The 13356-nt window shown below is 31.0% G+C and overlaps 1 protein-coding gene across 1 annotated transcript in view; it reads right to left on the bottom strand.

The window, feature by feature from the left end:
- The window catches only part of LOC149897216 (E3 ubiquitin-protein ligase goliath-like), a 69180-nt gene that overhangs the window by 21331 nt on the left and 34493 nt on the right, over positions 1-13356 (bottom strand). Inside the window, exon 2 of the mRNA XM_090116561.1 lies at positions 10400-10918. Within this exon, the coding sequence (XP_089972687.1) occupies positions 10400-10600 (201 nt within the window). The 5' untranslated portion in view covers positions 10601-10918. The remainder of the gene's footprint in view (positions 1-10399; positions 10919-13356) is intronic.

The raw sequence follows: 13356 nt of genomic DNA, 5'->3' as shown, positions 1-13356 counted from the left end.
ATACATTTTAAAAGATCAGATTCCGTCTACAAAATAAGATAAAATAAGTTTTTATCACATATATTTGTTATCATACAGACAAACTAACAAAAATGATAAGCTAATATAATATTGGCACATCATTAAACACACGGAATGGTGAAAAATGAATCATAAGTCAATATTAAGTTTTATCTTTTTACCGTTTGTATACAAATCCTATCATTACGATTTACGGTAATGTTATTCACTGACTTGTCGCAATGCTGTGTAAGATAGCAATTAATGAAAATTTTGTAATTATCACATGTTATTTGGAAACTTTTAAAATAAAAATAAATAAAATTGTTTTATTTCAGGACATATTGTGTTCCCATATGCAAGTTACAATGTACATAATAGAATTGTACATGTGTATTCCACATTCTAACCTATACCCGCTAGACATGGAGTCGCCCCATCTGACATAATTTGTTTGATTTCCGTACCAGAATCTCAACAGACGCGCTACACTGTAAGAAACTCCTGTTGCTTCCAGTTTATCCCAAAGAATACCATAATTTATCAAAGACTAGTGTGTTACTAGTTACTACTGTTCATATCTATCTGCGTATAATATGTATGAAATAGCAAATTGCAATCATTTGTATGTTGATAGGCAATTCGCATTATTTCAATCTATATTAAAATCGTTAAATTAATGTTATAAAGTAAATTTTTCAACAAATAAATATATTTGTACAGGTAAATTAGCTTGGAGAAATTTTTGCATATGTAGTGGTGTGTATATTACTCAGATCTTAGAGCGCGTTTCCACTATATCGTTCTGGCCTATACAAAAATGTTTCGATATCCTAACATTACTATTTAATTTTATACTTATTCCTAGCAACACTTTTGTTTTCAATAAAAACAAGTTTTTATTTGAAAGAAAATGGTTTTGACTTTATAAAAATAATATATCATTCAATTTTACGTCCTTGAGCAAACGACAAGGCGACTACCGTGAAACAATAAAATATCGTGTCCATAATAATTTGTTTCATAATTAATATTTGACCATAATAATTACGAAACAAAACAAATAAATAAATCGTCACTTGATAGTGGAAAGTGGAAACACGCACAAAACCAGAATAAACCAGTTTACGCTGTCCGCAGGTGCCACGTGCAGTCGTTTGGTAGCGTTAGAACATAAAGCACATTTCATTCAAAAATTATAATTATTATGTACGTAGTTTAATTGATAAATTTTGTATTTGTTGATTGTTGTTATTATTTGTTATTATTGTTATAATATTTGTTGAAGTGAATTACATGTCCCGCAGCCGGAGGCCCCAAATGAAAACTCAGATGTACTTAAAAACTACATTTAATAGCTAAAATGAGACTTTTACACCCATGTCTGCACGATGCAGACCGGAGTTAAAGAATGAATTTATACAGTTTAATAATTATAAAGACGTAAGCTTGGATGCTAACTAAGGGAAATCGCATCCACATTCTATTCCCGTGCGAACGGCGTATTCAGCAGTTTTGTATGAAGGCAGGGCCATAACTAGTGTTTAATTTGTGTGTAACTTTATATTGTTAATTCAATATGGCTCCAGTGTTAAAACATGGTCGAGGCAAGCCTTTGACTTCTCAAACTAAAGAATTAAACTTTAAATGTCGTTTCTTTTTCAGGTTAGTAAATTTTTCATTTTAGTAACATTGTTAATGTAAAAGTTATATGTATGTTAAATGTGCAAATATTAAAATAAAGTCTCATCTTTTTCAGAGGAGAAACACATATAGTTTAATTTAAAATCCCTTATATATACAGGGTTACTTGTAAAACACCAGCAACCTCGCAGGACAAGATAGCTAACATCATAAGTAACAACATTTCGACTTTTGATAATTTGTTAGATTTTATTTTCATACAAAAATAAATATTCATTTAATTTTCCGTCTGAATATTATAAACTCTACGCCTCCCAAAAATTACGTAAACAAAAAGCGAACGAGAGGGGGAAGGGGGCGTCGCGTCGTCCATCCGATAATTAATAGAACATAGACTTACAAATGTAAGGAGAGTACAATAAAAGTTTAAAAAATCAATTAAAAATAATTTATTGCGTTATGCCAAAAGTCGTAGAACAAATGTTGTTACTTATGATGTTAGCTATCTTGTCCTGCGAGGTTGCTGGTGTTTTACAAGTAACCCTGTATAAAATAAAAACTAAAAATAAAATGTTGTTTTATTTTATTTGCTGACCATACACTACTACAAACGCAAAAATTTCTTCAAGCTAATTTACCTGTAGTTCTTGTTTTTCTACCGAAATTTTATCACCCGCGACGTAAAATCTTGTTCAAATATTGATACAAACGTACTAATGAATATTTTACTATAAACAGCTGGGTAGTAACAGCTGTTGTAAATATACCTACAGGAAAAACATTTTTGTATTATGAACACTAATAGGTTTTTTTTTTATTTTACAAAAGGTCAGGGATGTAGCCCTGAATTGTAGTAGGTACCTATGTGTCAAGAAATATTCACTTATTTCGTTAACACTTAACAGCAACACCCACAATTAGCACCCAGAATCAATGTCAACTTTATTGAGAAACATAACATTCGTAAGTTAACTTTTTGAAAAAAAAGAAATACATATTTATACGTACTTAATATTATTAGAGTATGAGATAGTTGATACCTACGTAAGTAAATATTACCGGTCAAAACTTTACCACTAATATCAAATGAGTATATGTTTAGCATTTTGATTGCTACTTAGTACTTAGAGTAAAGGAAGTTTATTTTCACTTGTCATCGATCATTCGAATCATTTCTAATGTAAATTAATAAATATTAGGACCAACTGGTATTCGCCCTTTTAATCCAGGTCTATAACCTGAGGTCATTTAGTTTTTATAGAAGCCCATGGCACTCAGCCAATGATACGATTTGGCACGGCCAATGCACTCGATATCAATATATTCCCCAAAAATCTCGGATTAAAGTGTCGACAAACTTTTGTTCCAGTGTAAACATTTCCCTAGATAGGTATGTACTATGTACCGATTTAAAATTTCTGCATTGTAACTGAAAAGTAGTTTAAAAATGTGAAAATATATTAACTACAACAACAGTTATTAATGTTGGTATAATTGTTAATATATTAAAAGATTTTAGCAACAAATACCTACGCTTCCTCGTTTTAGGATGACTTAAATAAGAAGAATCTAAGATTTAAGGTAGGTAATAATAAGACATATTATAGGTATCTATGTATAAAGTTGTTCCTGCAAATAAATAGAAAACACATGCTGTTTATTTTAATTAGTGTCAATACCATAGAAATCTAAATAACAAGACACATAGAAGGGCTATAATGTCATAATTCGTATGAAAACCGCTGTCGCCAAAATCAACACATTCAAACCGAAAGCTAAACAGTACACACAAGTAAACTATGCCTTTTATTGGACAGCTTGATTTTAGTGAAAACTAACTATCTATTAAATTAAGCTTTTGAATATGTATCCTAACGCACGAATTTACGGTTTATTTTAGAATAACATCCCTAAGTATATGAGACTTTTTGCTCCAATACGAACAAACGTGATAATAAGAATGGTCGACTGTGTCATTCATTGTTATTTCGATTACTATGGTGACACTCGTAATACTTGTAAATATTCTATAATTTTAAGGAAAAACGGCATTATTTCTAAAAAAATATATTTTCCGATGAAATATTATTCCTTTATAAGTATAATTACAACTTGTGGAAGAATTTCCGCAATGGGAATTGCTGAAACACACCATGTATACACTCATACGTCTCCAGAGCAACTGAACAGTGACGAATGCACTGGTGATGTGCAAATCACCTGAGTGGCGACAAGGTCACGCACGCTTACGACTTCTAGTGTCTTGTTATTTAGATTTCTATGGTCAATACCGACAGTTTGCACAATAAATACTGATTATCGAGTTAATAAACTAACAAATCGAGATTGAAAACATACCCATATTGAAGTAAAGTAAATGATAAAATTGTTTTTATAGTACACAGTGTATATTTAAAAGTCACCCAGATAGAAGATTAAGTTGTAAGCCGCTTATCAGATAACAGTCAGCAAAATAATATCGAACGAACTAAATTGTTATCTCTCAAAGTTTTACTGGCTTCGATCAATCAAAAAATCGGCTCACAATAGGTATTACAATTTTGCTAAGTTTCAATCGAGTCGAAATTACTGAGACTTGACGTCTTTATCATGTTTAAAAGTTCCAAAAATTTTCCACTTTTACCAGTTTTACGATTTATCAAAATAAATATTTGTATGAAGATTATATTTTTTTGTTCTTATTCGCTTTATTACGACAATATATCTTCAGCAATGATTTGTCAATAATTTAGAACCAAAATTACACCATCTTACACTATTCAGTTGATTCATACAAACTATAGGAAAAAAAACAACTATAAAATAAATGAAACAAAAACTAATGTACATTTACGTCGACAAGGTTTTTTGCACACGTGTAACGGTCAGCTGAGTCAACTTGCGAAAATGGCAATACTGGTTTATAAAGAAGTCCTTAAACTTCCTGGTTTAAACGTGTTTTAGTATAAAAGTATTTAATGTCCCCAGCTTATCGTAATTGTAATGATAACCGACACTGTAACACACGTAATGGTATTTGCACTATCTATATAACATACCTTTGCATAAATGTTGTTTGTCTTTATGTCCCTTATAGTAGTGTAAACTATGAATTTGATCATGTGATGTTCTTCAGCACAGAAACACACACACGTTGTGCATGAGCTCACGAACGTTTTTGAGTTTGTACGACCCTGAGGTACGACTTATCTTCGCCAGTGTGTACCTCGTGCTGTAAACTATACAGCGCAGTGCACTGTATAGTATACAGCACGCCAAGCCGGGATGCATAGCTAGTACAACGAAAGCCCCATATATAATAACGAAAACTATATACTCAAAAAAGTTACAAATTTATAAAAAACTTACTGATTGTGGAACATCTACACAATACTTTCTGGTACTTAAGAAAACGTCTGAACTTGTCAATGTAATTTTATTATAATCGAGTAGTTTACACTCAGATACATTTATGAACAAATACACATTCTATAAGTTGTACTACATATTCAACTTATAGAATTTCGCAGTAAATACGTTATCGTTTAATAAAATTAGTACAGTTAACAAACCGTATGTGGGCGTAACTTGCAGTTTGCATTTGTAAAGCGATGTTGAAAGCTTTACAATTAACGTGAGTCATATATCGGTTATAAATATATTAACATTTACAATTGATAAAAATAATAATCTTTATTAATTCCCAGAAAAACATTCACTACGGTTTCACTCACAATCCAATATATTGCAATAAAAGTGAACCACATATTATTATAACAATGAATAAGGATCCTTCAAATATCTATCAAATAGAAATATCAGTATCATTACATACACGTCCTTGAAAAAAAAAAACATTTAAACAGAAAGTTGTTTATTCAATGGCATACCCTTAATCAACTACGTATACTTATTATTCCTAACAAGTAAATTAGTTAAACAGCTAAGATAATAACGGTTAGTTATTATTCCATCTACGTATAAAAGGCGAAAGGTAAAGGTTATTTATTATGAAGCTAATAAATTGAGTGAAAGTTGTTATATAACGTGAATCGTGATATATGATACCCAATGCCCTTTAGTGTGTTGATGATATCTATGTTACGACATTTATTTGTTCTTTTAACTTTCGTCATGTTATGTACACGTGTAGTGGTTTTTAGTTTAAAGACATATACTATACTAGAGGTCCGCCCCGGCTTCGCCCGTGGTACATCTAATTTCGCAATAAAAGGTAGCCTATGTCCTTTCTCGGGTATCAAAATATCTCCATACCAAATTTCATGCAAATTGGTACAGTAGTTTAGGCGTGATTGAGTAACAGACAGACAGACAGAGTTACTTTCGCAAATAATAGCAGAGAGAGAGAAATTCAGCTTTCAGTTTAATAATTAAGATGTTGTCGGTTGTATAATATGGCACATATTCAAAATTCTGTATTTCACTTCTGGTAAATTGGTCATAAAATGGTCATAAAGGTAAGAAATAATGGTACAATAAAGGATAGACCTTTTCTACTATTTATTTCATTACACAAATTACATTATTACTTTAAATAACAACAACAGGGTTCAGTTCAGGTGCTCAGGGTTGCCGCAAATATCATTTTGATATGTTACATTGTAACAATACAAAATGCTGACGCCAAAATCATTAACAATCGATTGCCTCTGAACAATGACTAATTGTTTTGTGAAAAATCATTACTATTCATTACTACCGTGAGTCAACCCTACCGTCATACAAATGACATTCAATTTGATATTGTTAATTGACCGAAATTTTTAACTGGAACAAAATATGTATTACGAAGATTTGTAAGTATATTTTTATTAACCAACTCCCAAAGAGGTGGAGGTTTTATGTTTGTCTGTAAGTATGTATTTTGTGTATATTTATAGTAACAGTCATTAAAAAAGTAATTTTGTAAACATTGACTACTTATTAATCTTAATTCAATGGAATAAAGTATATAAACGTTAAGTACAGAAATATTTTATCACTACAAAACCCGGAGGGATTCCCTGTTAATTCCAAACGGTTAATTGCATTTATGACTAAAATAGACATTATCAAGTAAAACGTTCGTATTGTGTCGTATTGTTTATTCTTACACAAGAGTTACAGCTTTCCAGAAAATCCGTATCTACAACATGAGTCATTTAACACTGATAGAGCAAAAATATAAATTAATTAGAAAAACAATCAGAAATACCTACTAAAGATTAATATATGAGACCAAAAATAAAAATTAACCTCGATAATAATAGTCAGAGTGCCACGATATAAGCTTTCATACAAATAGATTATTTCTTATTTCTCATAACAGTATCTTTGTAGTAAAATAACCCACCGTGAAACAATGAAACAATTGAATAGTCGAATGTGTTACATTTACGTAACATATCTCTAGTAATATTGTTTATGGATTTAAATTCAAGATATGATAATAAAGATAATAATAATATCTACAGACAATATCTATAGATACGGCAGTCAACAAACTTCCCCAATGTGATAGCGAAATGGCGAGCCAAAATAAAGCTATCATAAAATCCTACTAATATGTATTATAAATTACGAATGTGTGCTTGTTTGTCTGTCTTTCACGATACAACTGAGTGATATTATGATTTTTTAATTATTTTTTACCGCGATTACACATCACATTTCCATGGGACCTTTGACTACGCGGGCAAAGCTTGTGGCGCAAACCTTGTTAGTTGTTATGTGCCTTTAAAATCTTTAAAACCTAAAAATACAAAATATATGAATTTTTACTACCCTGCTATAGAAAACTGTGAAATAAAATGTAAGAAAGCAATTATAAAAGCTATAAGGTAGTGCTGTAAAACAAATAATCTAAATAACTATGTGTAATAAGAGGGTTCAGGAAATTTACAAAAAAGTAAAAAACTAGTAATAATGTTTAGACTTTAGAGAACAGTTTCAAGATGAAGAAGATTGATTCAGCTGTCGTTCAGACTAATATGTAAAAGAATTTAGTTTAGTAAGTAACGAGACATCAACTTATATATTTTGTCCAATAATAAAGTTGTTTATCAATACTTCGGATAATACGTAAGAAATATTTAATCAGATATTTTCGTAGAGGCTAACAACTGATAAATTTATCGCAACAATGTATCTAAAGGCTCAATTTGAGACCGAGCCAACGAGCTCGAGCGTAGAGTACATTCACACGATGTTTGTAAACAGTTTTTTTTTCTATATTATTATTATTAAACGTAAAAAAATCTCGTATATATTTCAGCGAGATTTCTCAATGTATCGCGATGATACATTCACTTTGTTGAAGTAATACTACGCTTGTACAATCAGCTTTACTCTATGGTCATGATGATAGGAAAAATTGTCTTATGTATCATTCATTTAATACCAAATTTATCATACAATTATTTATTAAATTTAAGACATTTTTCTGCATAGCAACAAGTTGGTACAAAAAGGTAATAATATGACATTTAATAAAAAGCACAAAGGGCGGCTTTATCACTGTGCAGTGATCTCTAAAGGAAAAAAGCGAAATACATATTATGTATATATTAATAGATGAGTATATTTTAAAGACTTTAAGTAGCTATATTGACGAGGGTAGTCAAGCATACTAAATAAATATCACATTATTTACGAAGAGTTAGTTTAACAGAAAAGAAAATTCGAGCCACCGAAGGAATAAAAACTTAATTATATTTAGCCTTTCAAATACCTTGAAACATTTTACCGCTAACTCACCTAATTATACAATAATATTATCCGTGTTTTGTTTAATTGCGGTTAAATAAACATTACAGTTAATAGTTACGGGGTTCTTCCTTAAATCATTGGGTATTATTATGAGAGAGAGTTATCTGTTACTGAGGCTGTTACAATTTAAGTGTTTCAAATTTCAATTATCTGAATACACTAGCTGTGCACAGCGGTTTTACCCGCATTGCGCCGCTCCTAACAATTGGTCATAGCCGATAAGACTTCCTCGATAAATGGACTATCGAACAGTGAAATAAAATTAGATTAAGGATGAAGGAAATTACTTTGAAATAATAATTGATGCTGCAATGAGCTAGCTGTCTAGTTAATAAATAATTAATAAACACATAAATGTAAAATAAATAGGATATATCTAATGTTAACAAGTCAATAACTGCGTTAAAAACAACCGACTTCAAACTTGCACTTGCAACATTTACAAATACAGACAAAAATGCTCATAAAATAAAAACTACTGGGCCTATCCGAATAAAATTTTTATGGGACCAATTCGACACCATCCCGCATCGAACAAAAAAAGAATCACGTAAATCGGTTCAGAAACCACGGAGTAATCGGTGTACATACATAAAAAAAAAAACCATACCGGCCGAATTGATAACCTCCTCCTTTTTTGAAGTCGGTTAAAAATACGTTTTTATTACGTGCTACAAGAGTAATTACGTGATTTGATATTTCTAGATGTTTCCCAATGCAATTAATTATGTATTTAGTAATTTGTTTATGGAGACTACGATTAAATGTATGTTTAAATAATAGTGCAAACAAACATCCCATTGCATGCTATTTAGTATACAGTGTTACAGTCTTTATCACTACATAGTATAAAACAAAGTCACTTTCTCTGTCCCTATGTATGCTTAAATCTTTAAAACTACGCAACGGGTTTTGATGCGGTTTTTTGTAATAGATAGAGTGATTCAAGAGGAAGGTTTCAGTATATAATTAATTAGGTTTTAGACAAAGCAGGCGAAGCCGCGGGCGGTTATCTATAGTATCCAATATAGTGTTAGCCTTTTATGAAAAAAAATATCCTTTCACAAAATATTCATACAATATTTATACTATTTTTGCCTATTGCGAAATACTCATATTTTAATGATGCCCAAAAATTTTAATTTAGTTTATAATACAAATAGTTCATTATTTTTTTGAAGAATGAAGAATTAAAAACTACATTATCTAAAGTAAGTAGGTATTTAAATTTCAAATAGGTACTAGACTAACTCAACTGCTCTAGTTCAAACATTTCTTATCAAAATTATTGTAATGTTAACCATGATTATACACGTATTTAGGTTTTATGGACGTTTCTAGAATAATGTTTAAGTATTAAATAAATACCTTATTTACGGTTCTTGATGTTTGTTCACTATTCAAAGGAAAAGAATCACTTATTTTACAACAATAAACAAATGTCGGACGTTATTTAAAAAAAACTGGAACAATTATCGCTTCCACAATATTATTGTGTACTTATTATTTATACGGAAAATGTATATCGTCTGACGTAGATTTCTTTTGTTTATAAAATAATAGGTGTAATTGTACGATAAGCCCGGCCAGCAAAAATCTATTTTTATCGATAATTTATTACAATTTAAAATAAATACCTCGCACAGCATAGCAACCGTTGGTTTATCTTTAACACAACATTAATTGAATAGAAACATAAAATTTCAAAGAGTAACGTAGGTACCTACTTTGATACGATATCAACGGCCTAGTTTTCGCAAAAAAAATGAACATGCGAAAGTTTATTTGCTTTTAATATTTTTTGTATTGATAAGAATATAACGTGCAAGGTTTTATGTCGAATACGTATACATTTAACATATATATATCTTATTTTTTTAGTTAATGTTTAGTTGCAAAAACCATCTTACACTACGTCAATAATGTAATAAAACGAATGTCCATAATATCTACTCACGAATTGACTTGCGAAGTGTGTCTTTCTCACCTCAGAAGTATCATTAAAGATCTCGCCGTGTTCGTCCTCGTATGTAATGTTTATATTCGCAATGGTGTATGTGTCGCTCGTGAAGCGTTCGTCCCCGGGCCCGTAGCGGACCGACTCCAGCTCGCTCCCCGGAGAGTGGCACCCCACTAAAGTCACTACCCAGCTCAACGCCAGGCCCGACCAGAGGTCTTCCGCACGCATTTTAACAACAAACACTGCACATTCAATCGAAACTCACTTCGGCTACGTACTGTCAATGCAGCTCGAACGCGGAACACGTCTGCGTGCGCGCACGATTCTACACAGTGTGACCGGGTTATCGGACCGTCAGACGCGATGGTTCTTGTTATCGTTATCGAGACACTAGTTTGAGAACGCTGTCATATCCGAGTGGAGTTTATGCGAGAGTTATCGTCTTCGACGCAGCCTCCCGCATGGGTGGTGCTAGGATATCATAACACGGGTCTGAAAGTCAACAGCTGCCCCATAACCGGCGAGGTACTTCACGACAGCCGGCACCTGTAACAAAAGCATGACGTTAGTTGTTTTAATATCGTGGCTAATGAATCACTCGCGTAGCCTAATTGGCGATTCGAAGAAAACCATCGCTTGTCCTCAAGTTTGTATTTTCATTACTGAGAAACGGAAATTATTGCCCTTATAATATCAACTCACAACTGTGACAAACAATTCATACCTAGTATTATAATTTACGTATGTAATGTCCGTTCTGAAGAATAAATTCTTATTTGCGCAGTTGTTCCGTTTTAAGTATTGAATGAGAACAATACAACAAATTATTAATAACCTGAACCAATAATATGAAGGTTCATCGAATGAATTTAAAGCTCAATTATTTCATTTTACCTCGTTTTATTTAAATTTAACTTTATTTGAAGACGTAAATTAACACTATTTTTACAGAAACTTTTCCATTAACAAGTGCGCAAAGAGGTAATAAGGTAAGAAAAAATATACAAAGGGCTTTTTATTTATGTCATAAAACAGTGTCAAAAGCATAGCTCTCGTGTTTTCCACGTATAAAAATAACTAAAAGTTTATTCAATTAAAAGCAACAAAGTAACTTTCATGAAGTATCCCTACTACATTCAATATACATAAAGAAACCAGTCTATCTAGTAACACGAGTTATGTGCAGTGATCCTCGTACATAACATGTAAATCTGTACACGAAGTTGACACAAAACCTCGTGCCATGCCTTTCCAAATTATAGGACTCAGGCTACATGTTAGGTCTCACGTAGGCAGTTTTTGCACGTATAATACCTAACGGAATCTAGACTTTTCTTAGTATTTTCTTGATGAGCTTAAAACCTACATCTGTATCTTAAATTCATTATTATTTCGATTATTCAAGCTAAATTTAAATTCTACACATATTTTGAAAAATTAAATGTTTATAAAATTTCTAAACAAACCTATTATAAATATTTAAAACACATCGAAAGAAACTATAATCATATTGGATTTTATTGCAATTAGGTCACGGACAAACACACAGATGGAAAGGTCATTGAACCGCGGTCAATAACCGTAGCAATCAATAAAATAATAAGTTTATTTATATTTTATTTCATACCAAAAGATAGGCCCCTTTTTTCAATTGGCAGAAATATTAAAAGAAATATGTTATTTATTTAAAACAAAAGGTTTTAGCAAAATGCATAAAACACGTTAATTATAAAAATGTTGGTTTTTAAAAGTCGTCTAAAATAAGAAAACCAAAAATACAATGTACACAAATTTTTAAATATAGTTATAATTTTAAAGTAACCGCATAATAAATAATAATAGAGGCTTCATTAATTTTCTGATGAAAGAAAGGCTTCGTTCCAAGTAGGTAAACCGTAAAAGTTACATAAAATCGGTAAAATAAATTTTGCGAAGATAGAATTTCTTACTACAAACAGTTTTGTAAGTAAATAGTAAATACGTGTATTAAATATAGAACTGTAAGTATTTATAACTAATGTTATATTTTTAAATAAACCAAACTATAGGCAGAAAATTAAAGAATTCAATAAATGATTTTATAGAAATCAGAACGTCTGTTCGACTGCATGATTTAATTTACAAAAGATTATAAAAATGACCATAGTCAAATTATACTCTAATCGGCATCACGCGTGAACGGGTGGACTGATTTCGATAATTCCTTTTTTATTATATTCCTTGAAGTACGAGGATGGTTCTTATGTAGAGAAAACGTAAATATGTACCACGGGCGAAGCCGGGGAGAACCGCTAGTATCTTAATAATTCCGAAGATAACAAAACAATTAAATAAAAATCTTCGATCGACGTCCGATATGACCTTTATTAAATACCCTATTAAGGTTATCGATGGTGTAACAATATTTCCACACGTTTCCAATTGTGAGGAGTCACGACATTTTTCTATTAAATAATAATAATTAGAATGCTCACGACTTTTGTACAAAATACGCAATGGAAAATGTAAACGTATATGTATATAGCAGCGCATATTATTATAAATCGTTAGAATAAGTGAATTGTAAAATTATTTGAAATAAATGTCTCTAAATCTAATATTCTGTATAGGTACGTATGTAAAAATGTTAAAGAATTCCATTAAATGCGTAATTGAAAACCCTTAGACCAGAAAATGGGTACAAAGGACTTAAATTAATTAAAAACACAGGATTAACACATTCGGGATGAATGTGTACAATATGTGTCGAGAGAATTTGCAATATTTGTGAGAGAATAAATTACTGGAAATTAACATTGAAATAAAGCCAAATAAGAACCGATGTGTGAACTACAAGCTTAGTGAAAATGAATGGGAAACGTTATTCCTTAAAAAGAGTTGACTAAGGGATGTTTTTTCTACATACAAATAGAGGAATTAGTATGTGGCATTAATATATTTAAACATGATAGTTAATGCTCACCTATAATTGGTTTTACAAGTAA

Source organism: Colias eurytheme, chromosome 26 (genome assembly GCF_061535395.1).
Source record: "Colias eurytheme isolate Ceu_HAF_F1 chromosome 26, ilColEury1 Martin Lab GWU primary, whole genome shotgun sequence".
In the NCBI taxonomy this organism is placed as follows: domain Eukaryota; kingdom Metazoa; phylum Arthropoda; class Insecta; order Lepidoptera; family Pieridae; genus Colias; species Colias eurytheme.
Note: the sequence above shows the minus strand (reverse complement) of the source record. Positions and strands in the feature narration are given on the sequence as shown.